The sequence below is a fragment of the Poeciliopsis prolifica genome, unplaced genomic scaffold, assembly GCF_027474105.1.
Source record: "Poeciliopsis prolifica strain line A6 unplaced genomic scaffold, Auburn_PproV2 SCAFFOLD020, whole genome shotgun sequence".
NCBI classification, from domain to species: domain Eukaryota; kingdom Metazoa; phylum Chordata; class Actinopteri; order Cyprinodontiformes; family Poeciliidae; genus Poeciliopsis; species Poeciliopsis prolifica.
The window spans coordinates 7,535,606-7,562,129 of record NW_026562395.1 but is presented as its reverse complement, the minus strand read 5'-3'; the positions used below and the strand labels follow the sequence as shown (position 1 = coordinate 7,562,129).

The 26,524-nt window shown below is 38.7% G+C and overlaps 1 protein-coding gene and 1 long non-coding RNA gene across 7 annotated transcripts in view; both read right to left on the bottom strand.

Annotated features, from left to right (window-relative positions):
* The window catches only part of cnih3 (cornichon family AMPA receptor auxiliary protein 3), a 51,341-nt gene extending 38,986 nt beyond the window's left edge, over positions 1-12,355 (bottom strand). For all 6 annotated transcript variants that reach the window (XR_008606926.1, XR_008606927.1, XR_008606925.1 and 3 more), the window contains exons 1-2: positions 11,674-12,355; positions 547-615 (exon numbers count right to left, since the gene is read on the bottom strand). Coding sequence is in view for 3 of the 6 variants with exons in the window: in XM_055044597.1 (XP_054900572.1) it covers positions 547-615; positions 11,674-11,751 (147 nt within the window). In the remaining 3 variants the exon portion in view is untranslated. The remainder of the gene's footprint in view (positions 1-546; positions 616-11,673) is intronic.
* Positions 12,356-24,765: 12,410 nt separating this feature from the next.
* LOC129369214 (uncharacterized) lies at positions 24,766-25,517 on the bottom strand. The gene is made up of 3 exons (XR_008606929.1): positions 25,208-25,517; positions 25,034-25,089; positions 24,766-24,955 (listed from the first exon to the last, which is right to left on the bottom strand). It is a non-coding gene; the product is annotated as an uncharacterized LOC129369214 (long non-coding RNA).
* Positions 25,518-26,524: the final 1,007 nt, after the last annotated feature.

The following is a 26,524-nucleotide window of genomic DNA, read 5'->3' as shown; positions in this document are numbered from 1 at the left end:
ATATTCAGCCCCACCAGGAAGTTTGGATGCTACGATCGCAACTATTAATGCGAAGTCACTTATGATTCAGAAATTTTGAGCTGATTTGAAATTTTTACAAGTAATCGCAACATTTTCTCAAATTTGAATAATCACCCTAACAATTTCACTCATTTTTTCTCCAATTACTGTAATGTGGCTGTAGTTTTACCAATCCTCATATTAAATTAAGTTTCTAATTTAACTTCCCATTTCATAACGTCACTTCAAAGTCCAACCTGTAAGATGAAAGCATGTATGGTGCTAAATTTGCTCTAATTTTGGCAAAAATCATCTAGACCTGTTCTGTGGAATTTGCTTAATTTCATGTAACCTAATGACTAATGTTGAATTCTTCATTTTCACTTTGACAATTTCTCAGGGCAAGATTTTAACCCTAATAAGCCTAACCCTGCCAACAAGCCGATGGCTCAAGCATTCAGAAACTCATGATGTGATACAGCTCACCTCAACTGAAATCCACTGTGATGAAATGTGAATAAAAATGACAAAAGAATGAACACCTACCGCATGGAGTGGATTGCCTTGATCGATCGGCACCTTAAAGTCAGCCTGGAGCTCGTCGAAAGCCGTAATCTGAGGGAGAAGAAAGGAAGATGTGTTGAGTGATCTAATGGGAAATGAAATGAGGCAGCAAAGAATGATTCTCAGAGGGAGAGTATGTCATTATTGCCAACGGGCTCCAGAGGATTCAGTCACCAAGTTGGACAGCATGTGGTCATATCCTTCATTCTGGGCTAACAGCTAGGCTAATGAATGAAACTTAATGTGGCGTGTGCATGCACCTAAAGAGACGTTCTTACTCCTTATGGATTCTCAGGCCAGCTAAATAAAACTTGCTTCGAACCGAAAATGTCACATGACTATTTGAAAAAAGTCAACTTATAATTTTAGCTAAATATCTAATGCAGGAAATTTTCTGTTATAAAGAGAAAAACATGTCCTTTCAATATTTTTAGGACTTAAAAATAAAGATCAAAAAATTATCTTGATTTTTTTTCTGTAGTACAGAAAATCATAAAAAATAACAATAAAAAAGCATATTCCAACCACATTAACAGATGTAAAAGCATGACTAGTACTTTCAGTGTCATTCTCAGTGGAAATATTGTAGAAATAAACTGAAAAAAACTGCATCTCTTACTATATCTATATCTCTTTTTTAATATTGAAATAAAAATCATTTCACTGCTGACATTTCCATTAAGTGGCCATGACGATGGCAGCATGCTGTAGTTTGAGTCATTCTCCAACGAATACAGCAGTGGATACGTCTGACTGAAGGTATCGTCCCCTCCCTCCCCCTCTGTGAGAAACTGAACTTTCTTTATTCAGCCGTGATGTCGGGTCTGAACTCCACGACCTGCTCCATGATGGAGCCTTTGGAATAAAACTGCTAATGCTGTTGCTTTAGAATTTCATCTCAACGTCCCGGCTTATTGAACCCGACTTCTTTTTTTTTTTTTTGCAGTGTTCTCAAGTTTATAAATTAAAAATCTATCAAGACTTTACAGCTTCCACGTTTAGTCACTTCAGAATCACAAACTTTGATGAGTTTTACTCGGATTTTATGTGACGAACCAGAATACTTTTCCAGATTTTTGTCTAAAAAAAAATCTGTAAAGTTTTGCATGCTGACAAGCACCACCCACCACCGCACTAAGCTCATGTATCCAGTGACAACAGATCAACAAACGCATCACATCCGTCGGTGTCACCCTGGCAGCAGCAGATGTGATGGTACTGTAAAAGCAGATGTTGAGGCCAGACGAGCAGAGCCTCAGGAGAGGACTGTTTGTGTGCGTGAGAGAGCAAAAAAGACACTGAGGGGAATGATACTCGCTGTGTTTCACACTTATTTCAACTTGGGTGCGTGTGTGTGTGTGTTCAGCAAAGAAAAAACTTAAGATGAGCAGGTGTGTGCCAAAGAAAGTTCTCCATGCATCCGGAGGTATATGAGCACAGCAGAAGCGGTGGCATGTGTTCAGGGAGATGACAGTTTTACACCAGCGTTGGCTTATTTCCCCGGATTCGCCCCCACACTGCAGGATGGTTCTTTACATGTTATTTCCCAGTGGATCCTAATAGTGATCCTGGCTCATTGCTTGGCTCGATTACAGCATGTTAGCTTCCCCCCCAGGCTGCTCCTCATGGGCGACACACACACACACGCATGCACACACCCAGCTTTAAAGTGTTCATCAATCCAAACAGAAAGTGTTTGTGAATGCACAGAAACACACTCTTCTGCAGAGGCAGATGAAAGCAGAGCAGAAACATGCATTTGCCTAGCCTACACATTCTGCTGCACATAAAGGAAAAACACAACATACACTGAATGTTCTGTGTCAAAGCTTCAGCCAGTGTGGTTTCAGTCCTTTCTGTCAATCAGTATGTAACTATTATACAAGATGACAAAGCTAAGTTTCTAGAAAGTTCCTGTAAAGTCCTTCTGATCTGGATGAACAATGTGCGCAAATATTTGTTATTCTGTGGCGGATTTTTTCAGACATTAGCAATACTGCTAATGTTGGGAAAACAAAAAACACAATTTCACATTACATTTTTTACGAAATACATCCACTTCCATATGATTGAAAATCTCCTCATGTGAGCAAATATCTTTTTATTGAAAAACATGGGTTTTTTTTTCCTTTTTTTTTTTTTTTATTGGAGCGTTTCCATTAAACGAACATATTACTGAAATTTCATTGCATAATTCTACGGTTAATGGAAAGCAGATGGCATCGTGCTAAGGCAGCACCACTTGCCCAACAGTCAGTCAAAGTCCACAAGATACAGAGAATGCATCAAACGTCATATGTTTAACCATGTTTCTCAACTAGATAAAACCACTATAGGCATGACTGCTGCAATTAAATGTTATTATTATAAAAACCCACACCTGGAATCAGTTTCTTAAACCTCCAAATAGACTCAACAGATGTGACTCCATGCAGTCATCTGGATTTTTGTGAGATAAAAACTATTTTACCATTTGGCGGAATGTATGAGTTAGTAGGGCCATGTTAAGAAAAATAAATAAAAATGAAGTTACAAGAGTAAAGTCTTAATAATCAGAGATCATTGGTCTTACTCTGAAAAGCATGCAAATTAAAGGTTTGTTTTGTGAGGAGCAGTTAAGAAAACATGCTTTGTCAATTTTAATACCTACTGAATAACTGTGATTAAAGTGCATAAATATGCTGAACCTTGAATTTAATCTAAATATTTTCATTTGAACAAATGTGAGATTGATGAGAAACAATTGTTTAATTCATCTACAAATTTACACTATGCAGTGGGAAATAATTTAAGCTTCTGGATTCCAGTATTTGTCTCTGGCTCCACTTTTTTTTTTTTTTTTTTTTTACAGACATAAAACACACACACATGCACATGCATAGACAATGTGAAAGTTACAGCCTGCTAGCAGCCACAGTCTGCACTGAAACGAACTGCTTATGCAGAATTGGTCATGCCAAGAGGAGCCATGTGCCCATTTGTTAGTTATTTCTGCAAGCCACTCGCTCCTTCAAAGCAGCCTGTTAGAATCAATATTCCCAGAAAAATAAGACTAGGTGGGCAAAAATAAAACCGCTGTCATTGCCCGTGGATATTCTGCACTTTACAGTTTTGAGTCTATTTATCACGTAAATGCTGCTCATGATTCTGGCTCGGTGGTATAATAAGTGGGTAAATTATATTCACATCCAATTTTCATTTCGAAAAGGTTTTATTTTTTTTATTTGTTTTTTCTCAACAAAGTTGAAATAGGACAAATAAAATTAACACATTTTATTTTATGTACATTTTTATGAGGTCAGAGAAGGACATTTATTAGAAAATGTTCCTCAGTTACAGCCAGATGGTGAATACTCATATTCACAGCATATTATGGAAAACGATGATGCAAATGAAAAAGAAAACATTTGCTTGTGCGAGGTGATGTATGGAGAGGCCGAGATTTTTCTTCTAAATCATCCATCGGACCTGTTTCTATGTGTTTTCCAGACATATTCCTAAACATTTTAAATATTAGTTTATCAGGAACATTAAAGCCGTTGTTCAAAAACAGGGAAACGTTTGACCTTGTCATGATGTTTCTTCTTTTTTTTGTTCTTTTTCTTTCCAAACCACTTCACATTTTAGTGACTCTGTAAATCTTTTTCTGATGCTTAAAACATTGAAAAGTGGTTAGACACGAGGTTTACATGGATTATTTTACCATTGATCCGTGGAAAACTTGAAATAAGAACAATTACTCTAAAACCTGTCTTCTACTCAAATGACGTCTTCACTCTTTTAGAGGACTGGTTCCTGGAAAGGTTTCATAATCAAACGTCATTTGGAAGTCATTTCTTCTGCACGTGAAAGTCAATTAGTCAGACATGATTTTAAGCTTAAAACTGTGGCACGGCTACACCTTGTCAATTGAAATTTTCCTGTCAGAGGAAAGGGCCGTTCAAAAGAACCGGATGGTTCATGAACGTCACTTCAGTAGTGTGATCACATCCAGATAAACAACCCGGAATAAAGGAGTAAATCTTTTTAAACTGCTCACTTCTCCAGCTGGATGTTAATCCTAATTTAATATTTAAATCTAAGGAGCAGCAGAAGCGGCAGTTGAAATAGGAGCGAAGAGAGAAAAATGGCAGTGGAGGAAAAGGAGGGAGGACATAATCCTCAGGTGACTGTGCTGTGCCGGGAAACAATGGAAACAATGGAAGGGCTGAGCCAGTGATGGATGAGGAGCTGGCAGAGGTTAATTAACATCTGGCTCCATGGTTTGCCAAACCAGCCACACTAACAGTAGCTACTATTATTGCTGGCAGGAAGTCATTTTCACAACCACATTGGTGATACGTTACAAAATCAGAGGATTTTTCGATTTGTTTATTAAACTAGTCTTTATCTGCAGGACACAGATCATCGACGACGTCAAACGCAGTGATCGTCGTCATCTGATTTACTTCAAAAGAAACAACATTTAACAAAATTAACTTGAAGATATACTGAAGAAATGTAAAAACCTGAATAGCTTCGGGTCAAATCAGGCGCTGCCCAGTTCTTGTCATTTTGTTCTGTTTGATTTTATACTTGTAAACTATTAGCTTTTTTCCATCTTGGTCATAGATACAGGATGAATTTGTTCTCAATTTCTTTGTTTAGGGTTCAAACCTTAAAACATACATTACGGGTGAAAAAAGGTTCATCCACCTTTCAAACAACTAGAATTTTTTGTGGCTCTAGATTAATTTTATTTTGTATGATTGAGAGTCAGAAAAAGGCTATTCAGATAGTGATGTTTTGATATGAACTGATCTGAAACACTTATAATGTGATGCCTTTTTCAGCTATATTGCTAAATATAGCTTAGGTATAAAGGCTAGGATTTCTTACTAGTTACTTATTGACATATAATAGGGAGATAACCAATCATAAAAATGCTCAAATACAAAATACAAACTTCTTAAGATCTTGTATCTTTCAATATACAATAACATGCAATATGCTATGTTTAAGTAGATATTCTCTTCAATTGTTCTGGTAAACGTTGAGCATTTAACTGATTTCAGTCAGAGCCAAAGACGGTGGCACCAAGAACACTGAATGGAAGGTTGATCGATTGAGCTGCCACTAAAACACAAGTAATTCACCTGAGGACTGTGCAAACACCGACTTTCTACCTCAAGACTAAACATTATTTTCCTCATTTGTCATCCAGTGCTGCCAGAGCCTTCCTACAGAACAGACTGATCGATCTACAGACTTTTTACCTTAAGCTGTCAGAAAACATTGATCCTTCTAACACCGGAGTGTCATTTTGGAATCCCACAAAGGCATACGTCTTTCAATTTCTGCCTTTGGAACCATGGTGACATCGAAAACGCAATAGATGGATTGAGATGCTTCGGGTCAAATGAACAAACCAAATTCTTCAACTAAAGCATACCTTCAAATATCACTTCCATCGTTGGGACATAATCCAGATTTCTCCAGTCAGAATGCTCTTTTCTGTCCCTGTAGTCAGTCTCTCCTTTTTTGTCCAGACCAAAACAACCTATTTCCCTCCATCTTGAAAACACCACAGTCAGTAACATATCACCACATGCTGTGGCAGTGACAGGTTTACTGATTATTCATACCACACCTCTGTTGGATTTGGGAATGTCCTGTACTTGTCAAAATCTCACTGTGATGCCAAATCAGGCTAATTTCTGAGGAAAAAACCACAAGCACCGTAAATATTTATATAGTTCCCTTCATATCTGTGCTGACATAAGCACCAAACCACCCTGTGTGGTCATGCCACCCTATGGTCATGCCAATCGACTAATAAATTCAGAAAATACTTAAATTGTATTCGGCAATTAAAGCTATTTAAAGTGCTTTGGTGATGTGAAATATATTCTTAAAACAAGACAAAAACAACTTGAATGAAATGATAGAAGAAAAAAAAGTCTAAATGGTAATGGCAAATGTTTAAGGGTAAACATCTCAAACAGAACATTTTCCAATGTCATTTTCTTAGAAGGAATAATTTCAAACTTGACCTTAGTGAAGTGAATCTCACCATTTTATGAAGGCGCTGTCATCATTACCAAATAACTTCAAAAACATCAATAAAATAGATACATTCATGCATTTCTGTTGTTTTATATTATGGCTGATGGCAGTATTAAGGAAGTATAAACCTCTCAGCCAACTAGTCACATTATCATAGAACCCAACAGCAGAGTGGAAGATGCCAGTCTGTCTGTGTGAGATTCATTGGGGATTGTCTGCTGTGCTTCTAGGGTTTAATGACATTGAAGAGCACGCTATGGGCTGCTTTTTTTATACGGGAAGAAAAATTGCAGGAGCTGAGCAAGATTGTCGAAGCTTTCGGCTGCGGCACACAGCAGAGGTCGCAGTTCACTTCGCATGTTAATTAGAACGTCTCCTAATCTGTAATGTCTGTGCTCTCGTTGGGAGTTGTAGTGTTTCAGTTTCCTAGAAGGAACAGATTGATTCCATGCTGGTTCGAAGTGTAACAGTGAAAGTGTCACTGCATCCCGAGGCGTGCTTCTTATTGATATGACAGTCACTATTCCTAATGGACCAATGCGTCCAGCTGAGATGCCAAATGAGTTTGTAATAACTTGTAATAACCACCCTTCCTCATTCTCCCCCAACCAGGACAAAAATATAACAGGATTTCAGAGGAGAAAAGAGTTCAGTTTATTTAATTATATAGTATGTCTCCCAGTTGATTCGGATCTTCCATGCATGGTCCCAGGAGACTTGAACAGACCAACCTTGCTGGAAATTTGGCTTGAATTTGCACTGCTGGTAAGAATCCTTTTTTTCTAAACATATTGCTAGTTAGAGAGGCACAAGCAGTCACACCAACTCTGTGATCAGTGTGCAGTCACGTACTGTAAGTGGCTGTCATGTATTGGAACTCAAGTTGCAACTCAACTTCAGTGGTCAGAGTCATGAATAATGCTCTGCACTGTCACAGCACCAGCCTAGCTTAGATTTAATGAGGTAGAGGGGGAAAGAACCGTGATTATATAGAGTGACTGAGCACCGCAGAAATGCCCACCTTTACATTTCAGTTCAGTTCCATACAGTTTCAGTTTTTTAGACATGTCACAGGAGGGTTTTTTGCTGGTATGTAGCAGGGTTGTGTCTTGACTTGCTGATTTTAACTACTGTTTTAGACGTGGGCATTTATTGTGTCGTTATTCATTCATTGTGATAAATTTCTTACTATGGCAAGAATTTGATTTACTGTTTTGACAATAAATTCTCATTTTTGATCCTTAAAAACCGCCTGAAACCGTCCGTATTGTCAGGATTGTTAGTTTTACTATTTGTCCCACTGTTTGTCCAATGAGTGTACCAATAGATTTTAAAATATAATGAAATGCAGTTACTGTGTGTGGTTTAGTTATGCAAATCACACTTTTTATGTGACTGGAATCATAAAGACGTATCTTAAAAATGAGAAGTTTTTCAAGTGCAGCATTTGTGTTTGAACAGCTATGAATGATGGAACATGCAGTCACAGCCTATAGTTATCTAAAAAAGAAGTAAATATATCAATATTTTTATCATTTTCACAGTAGTAGTAACATAAAATATTGTGATAAAATCTTAGTCCAAATTGCCCTCCCCATGTGAGAGTTTATAACTATACTGACTCCGTCTGTTTTCCATTTCCTTTTAAACATGTACTGTGTAACTCCTCCCTCATAGTATTGTCTCTCTTCCTTTTGTTAATGATAGCATTAGAAGATATAGCGCCTCAGATCAACCTGCTCCAGCATTGCCTTCCTACACACCCAATACACTAGTATTCACATATAGATTTCTGCCAAGAACAAACTACTCAAAATTGACAACTTTAACAGTCTTTCTAATCACAAATTTTCAAAATAAAGAAAAAAAAAAATTTAAATTAAAACACTGATAAAATTTTTAGCCATAATTTTATTTTATTGTAATTTTTTGACAAAGAGACATAGAAAAATAAGCAAAAGTATGCATAGGGCAACTTATGCTACTAAGTAGGTCGCCATGAAATATTAAGAACTGGTTGTGACTTGTGGGAACAAAGTAGCAAAGGAGCAGAAAAAACAACAGCACTGAAGTGTTGACTGGAAAAATTACAAAATCCCAAAACGAAATTAAAACCTCGTTACAAAATACATGAAGACAGAGCCAAGAAAGAAAAAAAAAGAATCAAGATAACAATTTGGAGACTTAATAATAATAATAAAAATAATAATAATAATAATAAAAACTCATACTGACATAAAAAAAAGACACATGTAAAACCGAAGTCCTGAACTGACCACAAAGTTATAAGTTGACCATAAAGGTTCTAAGTTGGTCACTTCACAGCACTTGGACTTAAAACATAAATGACGACAATAAGCACAAAATTACAAAAGATACAATTTAACATGTCATCAAATCAGATTTAAAAGAACCACTGAAACATGCACAAAGATACCATTAAAACAATCCCCCCAAATAATGACTAAAATAAGATTAAAAACGTAGGGATCAATAATCAATAAAATGACATGACATGTATTTCTTAGTTTCAGCAACTTTTATGAGTAGTGAATAATTATAAGTGTGAAAAATGTTTGAGTAAAGTGAAAGTGCTGTTTCATTATTTCAAATCACTACTTGAAATAATTTAAGTTTTGGTGACATATAAATCAAGTTTCATGTCTCATTAAAACAAGAAAGCTTCTCATTTTAAAGAGATACTGCTCCTGTATTTATTTTCTAGTTTTGGCATTTAAGCACTTCCGTATGTTAGGAAACATAAACACAAACACCTTTCATTCATTTCAAGGTTTTCCTGTGGGAGCTAACATTGTCAGAGCTCTCTAACCAAGTATTGCAGCGAAGCTCACAAATCGCAAAGATCCATGCAGTTAATTACAGCTGGCCTGTAGAGCTTGATTTATGTGATCCGTCTGATAGATGCCCATCTCTGTGAAGCCATTTGTCTTCCTCTTCCTCTTCAGAGACTTTCCTCTCATATCAGCCTCTGAAAGAACTTCTAATGGGCTTCAGTCAGGACTGTCCATTACTTGCTCCTATCAACTTTTCTTTGCATGTTCTCCTCCATCTTCTGGTTCTTTAATTTACACTCCCTCGTTATATTTATAGCTTCATTATGCCTTGGGCACTTTGACTCTTTTTAGCATACTTGCTCTTTTAGCAAAGCATTGCTGTCCTAACCTCTCATCCAGGAGGCCAAATGGAAGCAGGAGTCGGTTTGTGTTTTTTTTTTTTTTTTTTCCTTTTCCGTTCCCCTCAGCTCAGGTCTTTGAAACCAGATGAGATCTTGAGGGTTTCCTGATAGGAGTGAAACAGTGGGAATATTTTGGCAGGTGGCTGGTGTTAATGTGCTCACTTGGCTTTGCACAGTCTCTTCCTAATTATGTTTTCTCGCAGTATGAAGTCCCAGCTTATGATGCGCTGCGTCTGCAAGATCTATCTATCTGTCCTCACTGGTGTCTCCAGCAGAAAGCGAAATAAATGTGAATAATGCTTGAAGTTTTGATACAGTTCAGCTAGAAGCATGTGATACTGCATATTCTGGTATTGATCCGATACCAAGGGTCTATATCGCCGATACTTTTTATTCAAGTGCAGGATTTCAAACTTTGTAATTTCTTGTGGTTTTGTAGTAGGACAGAATGTGAACAAAGTTTATAGGAGTCTATAAAATACTTCAGTGACATATTAACATGACTTGTACTAATTTCACTTAAATAAAAGTTTTAAAAAAATATCATTTGAGATAGATAGAAACAATCTTTAAAAAAAAAAACTGCAAGGTAAAAATAAAACTAAATTTCAATTAGGAATCTGAGATTGAAGTATATAAAATAAAGCTAAAATTAAAAATACTGACAATTATTTCAATTAAGATTATTTCTGTGACAGATGGAAGAAATAAAAATGAACAAAGTTTCTAATTAGGAAGTAAGCACAAGATTTAAGTGTTTGCATGTTGTAGTTTTTATTTTTTAAGTGACATATTTTAGTGGGCAGTGTTCAAAATTTATAAAAGGAAAATTTTCATCTGTATTAACATAAGATTCATAGTTTTGGACATAATATTTGAGTCTTAAGAAAATTTGAAGGGGAAGCAGTCAGTTTCATTTGTGTATTGAAGTATTTTTATTTGCACTTGGTAGCTGATTTTAGATGTTTTTTTGTTGGTCATGTTTAGTTCCTACAATTTTTTTGTATCGATCCAATCCTGACACAGATTTGGTATCGATGTTATCAATATTGTGGATCAATCAGCCCAGCTCTAGTTTTAGGCCTTTTTTAGACATTTGTCAGCAAACTGAAAGATGTTGGAGACTCTCTCTGGTCTTTTCTGCAGTTTTCTGCATAATCACCTCCAACTGTGCAGTCACGGTCGTCTCCTCCCCGTACTAAATGTTAATTCAGCTCTGTGAGCAGACACATGGAGCCCCCTCTGAACACACACACACACACACACACACACACACACACACACACACACACACACACACACACACACACCAACTATTAGCTGGGACTGCTGGGGGATCGGTCATCCCAAGTGCATCGGGCCTGGTGTTGCTTCCACACAAAAAAAAAGGCCGACTCTGACCCAAATCTGTCTTTACATAAGTCTCTGCATGATGGAGATATTGCTTAAAGAGGCCCCCATTCCCCCCCTCTCCAATAAATAAATACATAAATAAGAGATTATTCAAATACCACAATACCAGTGAGTGATGCTGGAGCTCGGGCATGATTAAAGGCAGAAGGGGCAGAAGGGGCAGAGCAGGAGCGTGGAGAGATAAAGCTCTACAAGATTTCCTAATTGATCTTGGAGGAAGGCTGTGTAATTGATCTGGCAGACATGCCACAAACCCCGCAGGAACCTCAAACTGGGTCAGAGTACAGAGCCATATGTGGAGACCACAGTGATGTAATGCTGAATACATATAGAAGGTGAAACAGGTGCGCTGGAACACAAAGACAGTCAACATCTGCCTCTCAAGTGACTGAATGACAGACTCCTCTCATGACAACAGAGGAAGCAAAACATTTCAGAAAGAAAGAGATACTCACGTGCCATATTGCGAAGAAGATGAGGGAGACACAGAGGACCAAAGACAGCATGTAGCAGAAAGCAGCAAAAGTGAACATAATTAACGGGGGAAACGGTGGAGAGATTTCCGAGGAAGCGCGAGCCCGCTGATGAACATCTGAGACCGAGGAGAAACCGGCAGGTGGGGGGGGGGGGGGGAGTTCTCCCGGCGCCGTGGACACCAGGACTTCGCGGAGAGCTCTCCAGACGGCCAGCCGCGCGTCCACTCGATCTTCAGCCGCTCTCAGACCAGCGCCCCCCGCCGCGTGGCAGTGTCCGCAAGTCCTGGCGAGGCGACCGTGGAATCGCAGCGACGGCCGGCTGATGAGGGGGAACAATCATCCGTGACGTGAAGCGAACGTGCGGGTAATCCATTCATTGAGCGGCGGCTGAAGGCGGCCAGCCGGAGCTGAGCTGAGAGCTGCTCTGAGGCGGTGCGGCGGTGTCATGTGAGGCTGCTGCGCTCGAGCGCTCCGTGCGTAAAATCTCTCTCTCTCTCTTTCTCTCTCTCTTTGTCTCTCTTTCTCTCTAATTCTTTCTCTCTCTGTTTCTCTCTCTCTTTCTCTCTGTTTCTCTCTCTCTTTCGCGGCGCGCGGGCAAATAAACAGCGACCTCAAAGAGCGGGAAGCGCGTGCGGAACTGTGAACAGGTGGAAATGAAAGAGCAGCAGCTGCTCCGCGTGCGCGTGCTGCAGAGCCTCTTTAAATCTGCAGTGAAGCGGCTGATTTTAAGTGTGTTTGTGTGTGAATGCTTATTGCTTATTTCCCCCCCTGCGTAAAAACGTGCGGTCGCGTGCCTCAGTGTCTTTTGATCTGAAAACAAGTGAGTGAATGAATTTGCTGAAGGAGACCTGACAGGTTGCTCCTGAACATTAATGTCCAGGTGTTAGCTTTTCAGAAAACTCCATGTTACCGGATAGTCACAGACTCATCCGCATTGGGTGAAAGAAATGATCAATTGCAGCGAAAATGTAGCGATATGGACTGAGACCAACCTTATGAATGAATTTAACCAACGTTTTTAAGGACGTCTGAACGCATAGGGCTTTAAAGAAACATGCGATATTATTGCCACCATCTGGCTGTTCTGTAAACTGCAACGACCATTAGGATATTTTTTTAATCCAAAAAGTATTATCAGAAGAACGCCGAGTGGGCAAAACATTATGACCAGAATGGCCACCCTGACTGTTTGACTCTGTTTACCCTCACACTCAGAAATTTCTTGTGCGTTTTAAATTCTGTCACCTTTTAACAGAGCCTGAATTAAAGGGCCAGCTCGATATAAAATTGACTTTTTGAGCTTTGTATCAAATTATGTCATTTCCTCATCACATGTTTACCTTTAGTGTTGCTTTGACTCTTTCATGCATTTTTGAGAAAGTCTTTCAACTCCCATGTCAGCCATTCAGCTATGAGAAATAACTGGGTGGACTTAGCGCCGCCTCCGAGCTGCAGCTTCCAAGCTTCCACCTACCAGAGCATCCTTCCTCTGCGAGTCCCCCCTCCCTGCCCCCCTCGCACTCAGCTCCTTCAGACTAGCTAGCAGAAAATAGCAAACACCTCTGCATCTCCTGACCTCATTATAGGAGTTACTTCTCAGTGCATTGCTGGTAAAAACGCTGAACAGTTAATAGAGGAGCGGTTGTGATGGCCTCCTGAAGGAAGAGTGTCATAAAAAGCAGCAGCTTCTTAAAGAGACTGATGGCCAATTTCAAGGCATTAAATTACAAGTTCCTTTTGAGTCTTATTTGATGTGTAGAGCATTTTTATATTAACTAAAGGTACGTTAATTTGTTTATGCTATAAAACTCCACTATGTGTCTGGAAAATACATAACACTGCCCTTTATCTTCTTGTTATGGATTCCCTGCTTCTCCCTTGTTTCATGTTGCACCTGCTCAAAATTCCTCTCACTTCTACTGGATACTGATTTCTTCCACCTGTGCTGCTCCATATATAAATTCTTGATCTGCGATCACTCAGTGTGAGATTGTCCTCAGCCTTGTCCGAGCGTTCGACTGTTTCACGTAATTGTTTGCAGGAGCCACTTTGTACTTTCTGAGGGGTCCCACATGCTAAAATGAGCCTTGACTTCTTGGTTTCTTCTTTGAGGTTCAGTTTTGGGAAGTCACTGACCTCATCATCTACCCATTACATCCCACCCGTTTAAAACTCCTCCAGATCTATTCGATTTGGTTTCCTAGTTCTAACACAAAAAGATTGAAAATAAAATGATTGCTGCCTAATATGCCCAACCCACAAACATGATGATGAATGAGGTCATCACTACAGCACCCTGCAGCCCTGGTCACTGAAATTGCTGCACACCACCCTGCCTCCAAACTATGAAAACATGAATAGCTTCACACATGAAACAATTGTTTTCACAAAAAGCGTTTATATGGCTTATTTTAAAACTAATGCATTCCAACCGTCTTTAAAAGACATGAGAGATCATTAAAACCAGAGCTTTTTTATTCTCAGGAAGCTTAAACTCTTCTTAACCTCATGACAAACACACACATAGTCTCTGTGACTGTTAACCACTCCGCTGTCATATTGTTGTTCCTCCCTGCTGCATGAGGTGATATGACAGCTCCAACGGCCACTTTGTGAGGCGTCAAGAAGTCATCGTGTCAGTGTTTGGCGGAGTCAGTCAGTTGGCCTTTTGGGAGAAGAGGCAGACAGAGAAAGGTGAAGACAAGACTTTAGATGAATGTGGTGGATGTCTGCGTCATTGCTCAGCATTTTCTGATACACGGTGAACGTGGTTTGCTTTTCTGTTAGGTTTAGTTTCCCAGAGCCAAAACATAGCCAGCCACTTTTTAAGGTGGATTTAGAGAAGGTTGATAAAAATAAAAACGTAAAAAGAAATTCAGAATAAAGTGAGGATGAGAGCAGATGAGCTTGAATTTGGAATTTAACTTTCGAATTTGGAGAGAGAGAGAGAGTGAGAGTGGGGATTGGAGGCGTGCAGCCAGGTGAACGCTGCGGGAAGCAGGACAGGAGGTAGAATGACTAGGGTAGTAAAGAGAGATGAGTGAAGAACCTGTTAGATTGTCAGACTTAAAGTCTGACAAGGAATGCATACCAACTTGCTTGAGCGTGGCTATAAATTTGATGATGCCATGGATGAAAGTCCTTTTGAATGGAAGCTTGATTGGTTATTGGCTATGATGGGGCATGGTCCAATATTGATAGGCTGGCGATGGATGAACATAATGCAAAGATTGGATGATGCAGGTGAGGCTGAAGAGCCTTTCAGTTTGAATTTATGCCTTTGCTTCATCTTTCTTGTATTAATTTAACATGGCTAAAGTAGTTTACTAAAACCCTGGTAATTATGTATTTTCACTACCAGAAATGATACAATATATAGAAAGACAGCTTTATTGGACAATAATAATAGCAGTCTTTTGAATTTTAACCAATAAGACGGCAACTAGCATTGTTGTTGCTGTTGTTGTTTTTGACAAGTCACAGTTCACCTACCTGAGTTTGTATTCATATCTTGTTCACTTGTGAATCCTGGCATTGTGTACAACTTTGGACACTAAGAAACTTTATATTTTCACTTTAACTTGGTCTTGCAGTCCATTCTCATCATCTTAAACCACATGATAGAAGGATCCCACCACAAAGATGAGTTTGTGGTTTCTTCTCGAGAAGATGACAAAAGACCCTGGATCTGGAGAGGCAGGCATATTCTGCACACTTCTGATTGGTGTGCTGCCTTGCATTTTTCCCATAAGGAGCCCATTCCTGCTGTGGAGGTCTACCTGGCCATTCAAGTGGTCAACGCTTTCCATTTTCTCTGTGGGGATTGGCCAACCCCTAAAATGTTTCCTCCTCAGTTTCAGAAATAGCAGACAAAGAGACCACTATAACGAAGCACAAATATTCTACTGTTCTTGATCTTGTTCAAGACTCCAAAGTCCCCACCACTCTTCCTTGGATGGATATGTTTATAGATGTATTGTCATCAAGTGAGTCAACAAGCTCACGGTCTTCTTGGCCTGATGTCTTTTATGAGCCCAAGTTTCCCTATGATGCTAATTTTCAACTTCAGCAGGCAAGTATGGAACAAAATCAGAAAGGAATTGTGCTTTGTCTTATTAGCATCCTTCTTGTTATGATCTACAATCTAGAATACTCTTGCCAATGTTTTTCTTCAGTGAATGTTTTTCTTTTGCTTGCCTCCCTTTAGGGTGGTAAGCAATTCACACTAAAATTATATTTAATTATTGTGAACTACCAAGAAAAAAATAGTCTGATTTTAGCAAACAAAATCGCAATTGAGGATTAAGACCTGCTGTGTGAACGTAACCTAATTAAAGAACATGGCAGGGAAATAGAGGTAGGAGATATGGAAACTGAACTGAGACTAAATAAAACATCAACCAACAAAAAATAAGATGAGGAAAAAATATAGCAACCGGTTCCAGACGATAACAGTGAAAAAAACCAGCAAACTCAAATAGATCTAATGAACCTAATGAGCATGAATAATAAAAAGAAATCCAAGACACAGGGTCAATGTAAAGAGAATAATAAAGTAATACAACAGTCAAACTCAAAAATAAACTATGAAATCAGACATAAAGAAACGAACCAGCATAACTAGACCTGAAAATAAATATAAGGGTCTGAATATTATGTGTCAGCACTAATAAATAAACAAAAATGAAATAATCAAAATACAAACACACTGACAGGAATAACCCCGACAAACTATTCAGAAAACAGGAAGAATTAAAATGGCAGAAACTATGAAACAAAAACCTCCCATAATAAAAAAAATATGACAAAAATCCAAAAATCTTGACAGTTACTTTAAAACGTCCTTTGTACTGCTGTATTTAAAAGGAGATGGGATATTTTACTCATGTTGGGTCTTATTACTATCCATCGATATTCTCTTCTAAAATTGGAAGCAGACTTTGCTCTTTCTCCTAAAAAGCCCCACTTGAGTGCAAATTTGCAATGCAATTTCAAGACTATATGACATCCTGTCAACATAAAATCATTTCAAGTAACAGCCAGCAGCCAATGCATACAATTGAACAAATTGGTATTCAGGTCCAGTTTCTTATCTTACCATGCTTGCTGGCTTTTTGAAAAACACTTCTGTGGATGTAAAGGTAAAAAAAATAAAGTACACGTTTTTGTGCTGGAGACCAGAGGGATGGAGTTTTTATATTCCTTCATTTGTATGTTTTATACTTAGAATGATCAAATCATCAGAAATGACATTTGTACATTTCAATGCTCGATGAGCGCCCCCAAGTGGTCAAATATTTATTAGACAAATTAATCAGACAAAAAGTGATGGCTGAAATCTAAATTTCCGTCCTTTCACATCAAAGTTGAGTAAAGTGTCTGCATCACATAGTACCAGATTAAATCATGTCATTTCTGCATCACTGCTGTTATTTCTGAGTTATCGCATCGTCTCTGATTCCAATGTGCTGATTTTGTGTACACACACAGATTCATGAGTGGAATCCATATTGTTGCAATTTACTGTACTGTTTTAAAGTGGAGGAACCTTTGCATGTTTGAGCAATCCTTGAACCTCTCGCTGTAGCCTTTTAGGAGAGCCTATGATGAAAAGTCTAATTTTCATAACGGTAACATTCCTTGATTGTGCTATAAAATGGCAATTTGTTCCTGGAAAAGAGATTAAACTCTTTCCCCTGTAAAATGCAAACATCAGGCTAAACAGCAGATGGGCCGCTTCTGTCCTCAAGAACTTTTAATGAGATAAATGAGAAGCTTCACTTAATAAAATGAAATCCACCAATTGGATTGGAGGTTTTCGGTTTCAGGCTTTATTTGGCCTTTTATTTCTTTGTGAAATAATTAAAGCGGATGTCTCTAGTTATTTTACGGTTCACATAAAGATCCTTAAAAATACATATGGAGTATAATTTCCAGTTTTTTCATGTGAGATCAACTTGACAGCATCATGTCTCAGCTGTGCATTCTTGAAAACAGTTGGCTTCCATCTAATTGGGCAAAACATCACCGGCTGATTCTCCAAAGAGGAGACAACAGTTGCAGTCACTGTGAGCTCATAAATGAGAACATGATGTGCAAGTGTGACTCTTTATCAGGATCAGATGTCTATATGTTCTCTTTGTCCATTTTACCCCCAATAGCCTCACTCTTCTTCTTTTCCTTGTCATTCGTCTCTGACTTTTGACCTTGTCCAAATTCTCGTCCTTCCATTGTCAGTGCTCTGGCTATTCACAATATGTACTTGCCAGTTGTTGGTTCATGAGATGCACCATTGAGCTATTTCACAAAACTGGTTGATCTGACGCTTCACTCCCTCTGAGAAAGTCAGGATTCACCTGAGTGAATTCAGGATTCATCTGTCATTGACAGATTTACAACGACAGATTTAGAAATGATGAAATGTATGAAATATTCTTGGCATGTTATGACAACCTGATCAATCGTTTAAAGACTTATGTGACAAACTTGTAATTACACATTGTGAAGATTGAAATAATTCAACAGAGACCCATAAAATGCATTTTGATCAACATATGACATAAGCGGTTCAGAAATGATGGCTATGCAGGAAACAACAAATAAGTACAGATAGGCACTTGCATTAATGTTCCCAAGCATTGGGAACTTGTGCAAGTACATTACATTTTTTTAATGCACACAATGATTTGAAAATTAAGCAAGTCATTTTGAGAATTTCAAATCTGACCAGAGAAAAAGTATTACAAGCTAAACACGTCATCAAACTGCATTGAGCTGCAGAGCATCAAGAAGGGAGGGAATCACCTTCATTTGAGGTACTTGGCCAGAAGATGGAGCTATTTTCTTTACAATAAAGCAGACGCAAACCGGCCTGAGGTCTGTAATTTCTTTCACTTCACACTGTCATGAATTCCTTCTTCATCGTCTTCTTCACTCTAAAGAAACCTTTGTTTTCATAGCGGTTTATATTAACTCAGTGACTTGGAGCTTTGGCCACAAGCTTTGTCAAAGCTGAATCCAAAATGCTTCTCAGCATTTTGAATCCTCTATTTAATATTTAACGTGTGCTGCACCAATCTATTGACGTTTTGTTTATCCAGTGTGGACAAACCCTGCAATCATTCACAGATCTGTGGTTGGTTGAACAATTTTCTATTGAATACTGTTATATTGTTAGAAATTCAACAGAATCTTGTGCTTGGAAACATGTGTCCTTCAAAGTTTTTTGGATGTGTCATCACTGCCCACTGCACTGACAAATATCAAAAAACCTATGTGAGCATTAGCTCCTGTAAAACATGAAACAAAACAGACATTTTTAGCCTGTTGTTGCTTTTATTTAGTTGACCTGAGAACTACATAAAGATCAACAACATGCAAGCAAGTAGTTCATGATGGAGAATATTTGACTACAATCATCATGTAGCCTAACGTCTCCACAGAAAACCAGGTAGCATCTAGAATTTGTTTGCTTCTTTAGGGGAAATAATTAGAACCGCAGCATGAAGCCAAACATTTTGATTAATTAAATGAATCAAAATGTCTGACTGACATGCAGAGCCGGACCAAGGTAATGTGGGGCCTTGGACAGAAGCCCCCTCCATCCCCCAAACCCTTCCTACTGAGAACCTCAGCATCACTAACATGTTTACATATTGATTAGGTGAATCTGTGAGAGGAAGATCAGGTTTATTGGCCAAGTTTAAAATAATCACTGATTATTGGTTATTTGCTGTGATGTATTTGTAAACAAAAACAACTCAAACACAAAGATTACACCATATTGTAGCCATGGTAACAACAATCAAACTATCAAGATGATTCTTTAAACTTTTACAAACTTCCTAATTAAATCCTAAATGTAATTCTTTTTCTCAGCTGAATGCATTAAATAAAATGTAATAACATTGTCATTTTCTATAAATGATGCTACAGGTTTAGATCTTTGGTCTTTGTTCCAATTAAACCATTTCTAGGGGCCCCTGATTGGCCCCTACCAGCAGCTACTGAGTTTTCTTTGCCTTGATATCTCAGTCTTACAATTCTAGATCTCAGAGGTGCCAACATGAAAATATGATCTGGAGTTCACGAGCTTTTTGATCTAGAAATCAGTCTGCAGCCAAGTTGTTCTAGAGGTTAAACTGATATTATTAGAGCTTAATAATATCTATTTATTAAGATATTATTAAAATGGCAAAATGGCAGCAGATGTGCTTATTTCATAACTTCATAACCTTTGACCTTCTCTCCTCTGGTCAGTTTAACAGCAACAGTCTCAGATCAACACATCCCTCCAGGACTGTCAGCAGCAAAATCAGAAACTTTATACCTGTTGGGAAAAATATACCACATGTGTTTTGCATGTCCCTGCATGATGGCCATGATATAGTCTGATCCAATGAAATCCTGGATTAATATGGGTTGTTGCTCTGTTGTTGTTTGGTGTTTTAAGATCTTGTTCAATGTGCACTTTTTAACTTTGAGCCCCTGCCCCTCCAAAGGGCTCTGCACGGCCGTGGCGATGACAATCCCAAAACTATTCTAACCCTGATCCACAGCTCTTCTGTATAATGGCCGACTACAATTTCTCCAAAACGCCACATATGAAGGTTCTCCCAAGTATAAGGAGCTTGTTGCTCCAATACCTGAATAAGATGCCAGTGTCATTGCCATGATTTTTGATTATTGATCATGTAAATAAGTTTATTCACATGTGATTTTAATTTCACTTCTTATTTAATGGAGACATAGCATTTGTAAAGTTGTGGGGGCTTGTGGGGTGTGACATTAGCAGAATTTAAACAAAGATTTGCACACATTTATACTGGAAATGCAGTTACTGACAACAACAAGAAAAACATTCTCCAGCTCTGTTTTCTTCAATGCTGCAGATCAACAACCACAGCAGTTACAATACTGTAAGTGAGAGGTTGGAATTATATGACACACACTCATAGGAAAAATAGATAGAAAAATTACAACATATTTTTAACTTCTTACAGAGGGTTCATGAAAATCTTCTGATTGACATTTGCTTTCTGTTGCGCTAGTGAGGCTCCAGCTGTTACACCAAATAAAACCTGCTCTCTTTGTGTCTCAGCAGCTCTTAATGAATGTCAGAACTTTGTGTGTTTTTTGTGTGAAAATGTCAACATTTTAATTGGGCTGAGAAAGGCACACACCTGCAGGCAGAAATCATGTATTTGAGGAACACACTCAGACTCACAGCCGTCTAATGAGACTGTGTTGTTCTTACAGGAGACGCCGCCGTCTCGTTCACACAGACCTAAAGGCCAAAGATGTTATTTACCCAAATGGAGGCTGAAAACCTGACCAGGCACTTTGCGTCTCTCCCCATCTTGTTCTTAATGGAAATGAAGAATGTGACATTTGCAGGCAGCCAAAATAGGTTTCTAACTGTCAGTGAAATAATTTATTTCTTAAAAACATTTATGTTTATTTCTAACAGTTAGGGTTATGCCTTTTAAGTTGTTTGGTTCACGTGTTGAGATTTGTGTGAAATGATAGTATTTTATTTTATGTCGAACTATTTTTTTGTTGAAAGTTGTCGCGAGATTTGCGTAGATGTGAAAGGCTGCGAGACTTGAATAATCAAAGAAACAGCTGAAGCCTGGAACCAGGAGACGTGAGTGCAGCAGCCTCATGTCAAGGTATTTTGTAGTTATGTTTCTAATATTTTGTAAATTTATTGGTTATAATATTTTCATTTAGAGTGGACAACGAAGAATGAATCTGTTAAAGACCTCTGAAGTGGCGGGTGACCACGAGGTAACTTTTGTTAAAGCGTGTCACCTGTCTGTCTGTAAATGTATCTTTATCTAAAGCTTTGCCTTTCACTTCTAGTTCTCATGCGTTTAGTAAAGAGCCACTAAAGAAAGTCGTGCCAGTGTTGCCTCTTTGGAGCTACAGTCAGGTTTCAGTGTTGAACAGCGGAAAATGAGACACAAGATGAATGCAACACACAAAGGTGCGTCCACACACATACGCACACACGCACACACACACACACACACACACACACACACACACAACACACACACACACACACACACACACACACACACACACACACACACACACACACACACACACACACACACACGTAGGGTTGTAAACCCCCTGGAAGATTTGCATATAATTAGAGTGGATGTGAGACTTTGGTGGCAATCAAAGCACACAGGGCCTGGTGTGGTAGATAAGCTCTGATCCAACCATCTTACTGTCTTCACACTTCCAGCCCATCAGTACAAATTCTGCAAAAAAACCCCCAGAAAACTGCTGCTGGAGACTCTATGTATCATCTTACTGGATGTTAATATTTGATGTAATATAGAGAATTAATGAGAGTTTGTGAAAAATCATACAATGCTGCTATGTTGTCAAACAAGAGTGTTTTTATCTTTTTAGAATAGAATAAAATAGAATAGCATTTATTGTCATCGAACAGGATTCAACGAAATTTCTAAATAATGCAGGGAATCAGGTTATTTTATATAGTACTTTATTTAACTAAACAGACAACAAATAGCACATTGCACTCATCATGTAGCTGATTCTTGTTCTGCAAATGAACAAGAATCAGTTCATTACTGAATGAATGATTCTCTTTTCAGCAGCAGGTGTCCGTTACTGTCATGTATGTGTCATGTGTGTATGACTCCAGTCAGGTTTCCACTCAGACTTAATTCACGTTTTGGTCAAATTAATTAGTTGAATTAGTTATGCATTGAGTCAACTATCCTCATTTCCACTGTGTAAAATCTGACATAATTCCATCATTAGGAGAAGAGATACTCAGCCTCAGGAACAGCTGGAATAAAACTCAATTATTTTATGGCAGCTGTAAACTTAGCATAGCCTTGTGATCACAAACCCGTCTCACTCATTTTACTGAGATCACTGCTTTTCCATACATTCTATTGCTCTGTATTCAGCCTGCACTGACATTCAAGGTTTTTGTTTTCTGTTTTGTTTCTCTTGCAAGAATGCAAACAAAAAAAGGAATTCAGGAGGATTTAACCCAAATGTGGTTTTAAAATTCAAATTATATATCTTGCAGAGTCAGATTATTTTTTACTTCTCTGAGATATTTTCCAACATCACCACTTGAGGTCAGTGTTTAATTTCTTTCCTCTCGTACTCGATGGATTTAAAGCGTTTGGTGCTCCTGCTGCTGTCTTTCAGCCGCGCTCTGCCGTCCAGCACGGAGGATGTAGACAGACTGACTGACACGGCTCTGCAGATGCGGCTGCAGAGCCGTGGATGTGAACTCTGCTCTGTTATTGGCACATACCGTGGAAAAGCCCACACAGGATTCCGCACTCTGGCATGTTTCAAGATGAATCACGGGTGTCTAAAAGCTGCACTTCTTCATCTTTCTTGATCCCGGCATTGGAACCGATGCCAGGCGCTTCGCCGATCTGCTGCAGGCGAGAACGTGTGGAGCTGCAGCCTCACAACGCATAAAGGCTTTTATTTTTCACTTTAGCTCTTTCTTCACTTCGTAAAGAGAATGACAGGAAGCTGGTTTGAAGCTGCTAAAAAATAGTCATTTCATGAGAAATAATTAGTGGCTGTTGAAAGATCTTTATCTTTATCGTTCAGGATCTTAAACGTGACGTTCTTTAAAAGGTTATTTGCAGTTATTCCATCACCTGCAGGAGATAAAGCTACAGCATGTAACTTTTACTTTTATGCTTTTTCACATATTTGTAAAAACTACAAATATGTTGTGACAGTTTAATATGAGATGGACTATCTGTGAGAGTAAACTAAAAAATTAGCTTCTCAGCCATCTCACAGTTCTTCCAATATTAACTCCAAAAATACACCATTCACTCAGAAATAACCAATCAGAGTCAGGAGGAGGGTCTTAACGCTGTCAATTAAGCTCATGTATTCTACTCACACCCTCTCTTTTGCTCTCTGCTATGCTAAAGCTGGTTCCTCACAACTGGCTAGTCTCATACAGTCTCATATTGTTACGACATAGTGACAGTTTTAACAAATATGTAAAAAAAATAATTCATGAAAGTTATGTACTGCAGCTTTAAATATCTTTAATGAAATCTAGATAAGTTAGTCCAAAAGGAGGACGAGTCAGAACAAAATGGACTTCATCGCTCACAAAACCACTTTAATTAAAAAAATGTCTTCATGCAAAACTCTACTTTGTAAACCATCCGTATGTTTGCAGTGGGCATGTATTTACACACAAGCCAACTTATTTGTACATGTGAAGTTAAGGCTTATTGCTCTCCTAACCCAGCATGTAAATGAGTCTATCTGGTGGAAGCAGACACAGAAAACCATCCGAGAGGTTTGACCTGCGGCTGCATCTCAACCATCCGGGCTCTCCGCTCTGTAATTACTGCGGCTGAACCTCTGAAGTCAGTAGATTCTCTGGATCACCTGCAGGACTGCCGTTTGTACACAATGTGACAATGTTACGGAGAGAGCTCTGTTAGAGGGCGGCCCGAGCGGATCTGCTGGACGGGCCAGTTTTGCTGCAAAGTCACTGCGTGACGCCTCTTCAACCGAGAATCAAAGGGGGTAAACCTGCAGAGACGGGGCTGCAGCTCGCTGCACTTCTCTGAATGTCAATCAGTTTGTCCCGGAACCAGACAGCCGACCATTTCCCGTCAAACACCGCTGGCAAATTAGCTATTGTTGCAGCAAAGGGAAGGTAATTCAGCGTCCTGGTGAGCAGCCAGAGATTTTGGCCAATGAAGACAAAGAGATCATCCAGGTTATGAAGCTTGTTAGTGACTTCCTTTTGCTTCCCACATTTTCACATCTCACAAGCTACAATCCACTTAAGCCCAGCTTGTAGTTTCTCTGAGAGTTCACCTTGATGTACCTAATCAATAGGTTCCCCTAAAGCAGCAACAACAGGCTTGGCAATTTGCCCCCTTTAAGGGGAGCAGGGGAATTGGGTTCATTTATTTAATAGTGCTTTCGCTGCTGGTTGTCCTACTTAAAGTGTTCTAGAAAAAAAAAGAAATGTATATTGTCTTTTGCCTCTCCGCTTCTTCTCTTTTCCTTTCATCTTTCTGGTGTTGCTCTAGCCAATCCCAGAGCACACCATCTTTTTCCAACTCATTTGTTCAGGCTGGTCTCTCTTCGGCAGACGAGGCGGCTGGTGCATGTTTGACTTTCACTCACCTCTCTAATTCCACTCGCTTCTTTTCTCAAGTGCCGATGGGGATGTTTATTCGCCTTCAGAGGATGCAACCAGAAACTAGAGGGCCAAAGGACACAAGTCACTCAGGACACTCTCTGCTAATGAAGAGAAATTAGTGAAGGAAGAACAACCAACCATGGCAATCTCGTCCTATTAGCCGCTGGACACAAATTACTTCTTTATTCAAACATCTAATAAAAGGGTAGTACATAAGGAAATATACTGTTAATAACATTAAATCTGATGAAATGTATACATCTAGCATCATCCAAAACCTGTCAACTAACGGATAGAAATCTTGCCCAATACCTGGTTCCGTTTAAGCTGCCAGAATCTGGTGTCCTGAATTGTTTCAAGGGAAATCTTTCCACAAATCTTGCGATGCCGAAGAGCCTTTCGCATTCTACCTGCTGAGGCTGGGAGAGGACTGTTCATCTTCAAAACTAGCATGTTTACCACTAGGAATAATTTCCGTAAGTCCTGAAACTGAACAGACCAAGAATCCACCCAGTTGGTTGGCGCCATCTTGACTCTTGAGCAGAGTTGAAGTGACTTCATCATCATTGGACAAACTGAATCAGTTGGGCTCTGGCTGGAGGGTAAGTTCTTCCATGTGTTGTCTGATGTAGTCAATTCCTACAATATTGAAAAAAAAAAAATCAAATTTAAGTTTTAATTAAAGGTTTCATATTTTCATGCATCTGCAATTGCCAATATGACGCAGCAGGGGTCTTGACATCCGGGGTCAGTGTCCTGCAACTGTTAGACATGTCCTTGGTCCAAATCACCTGAATGACATAATGGCATAATTAGGAAGACATTAGAGAACTTAAGCCCATAAAGTCCAGATTGTGGACTTTATGTGGCTCTTCGGAAGACGCAGCTCAAAACAGGTAAAAGATTAAAGTAGCTATTCAAGGACTTTTACTAATAGGTGAAGTTTTTCAGTAACATCTGAGAGTAAGAAGGTGTTATGCATTATTATTATTCTATGTTTTCCTTTGTCTCTTTTAGCTGCTTGCATTTACGCATGTACACCCACACACGCATGCACACACACCAGCATATACACACATTAGGTTAAGGAAATAACTTAATAGGGCAACGGAAGAAGCCTAGAAAAGGTTGTCCTGTTGTCCAAAATCATTTTCCAAGGAAGCATGGTGATGGACCAGCACTGGAACAGTAAACTATTTCTCTGTTGGTCCAAAACAACGTTACCACTGATATAGCTTTGATAAATTTGACTGGATGATATAAACTTGGTTTTTCTGGTTATTTGAAATTATATTATATTTGATTATCTTAGACTATTGTAATGCATAAAGTTGTGCTCTCAAACAAGGGTTTTTACAAACACCGCCCACATACATAATTCAAAATAAAAAATTTTTTATAAAACATGAAAGCATACGCGGTTGTGTTGACATAGCCCAGGTTGGGAATTTTTTCAAGAATTTGAAGAAATTACATTTTGTGCGTAATTGAATCAAATTCTATATTTTATCCAGCTGAATATGTTCTGTTCCTCACAGAAAGAATAACAGATATTTGCAGCCACATCATATTTTCTTTGTCATTTATCACTATGTTGTTGTCTAATTTAGGCTGATGGTACTTTGATGG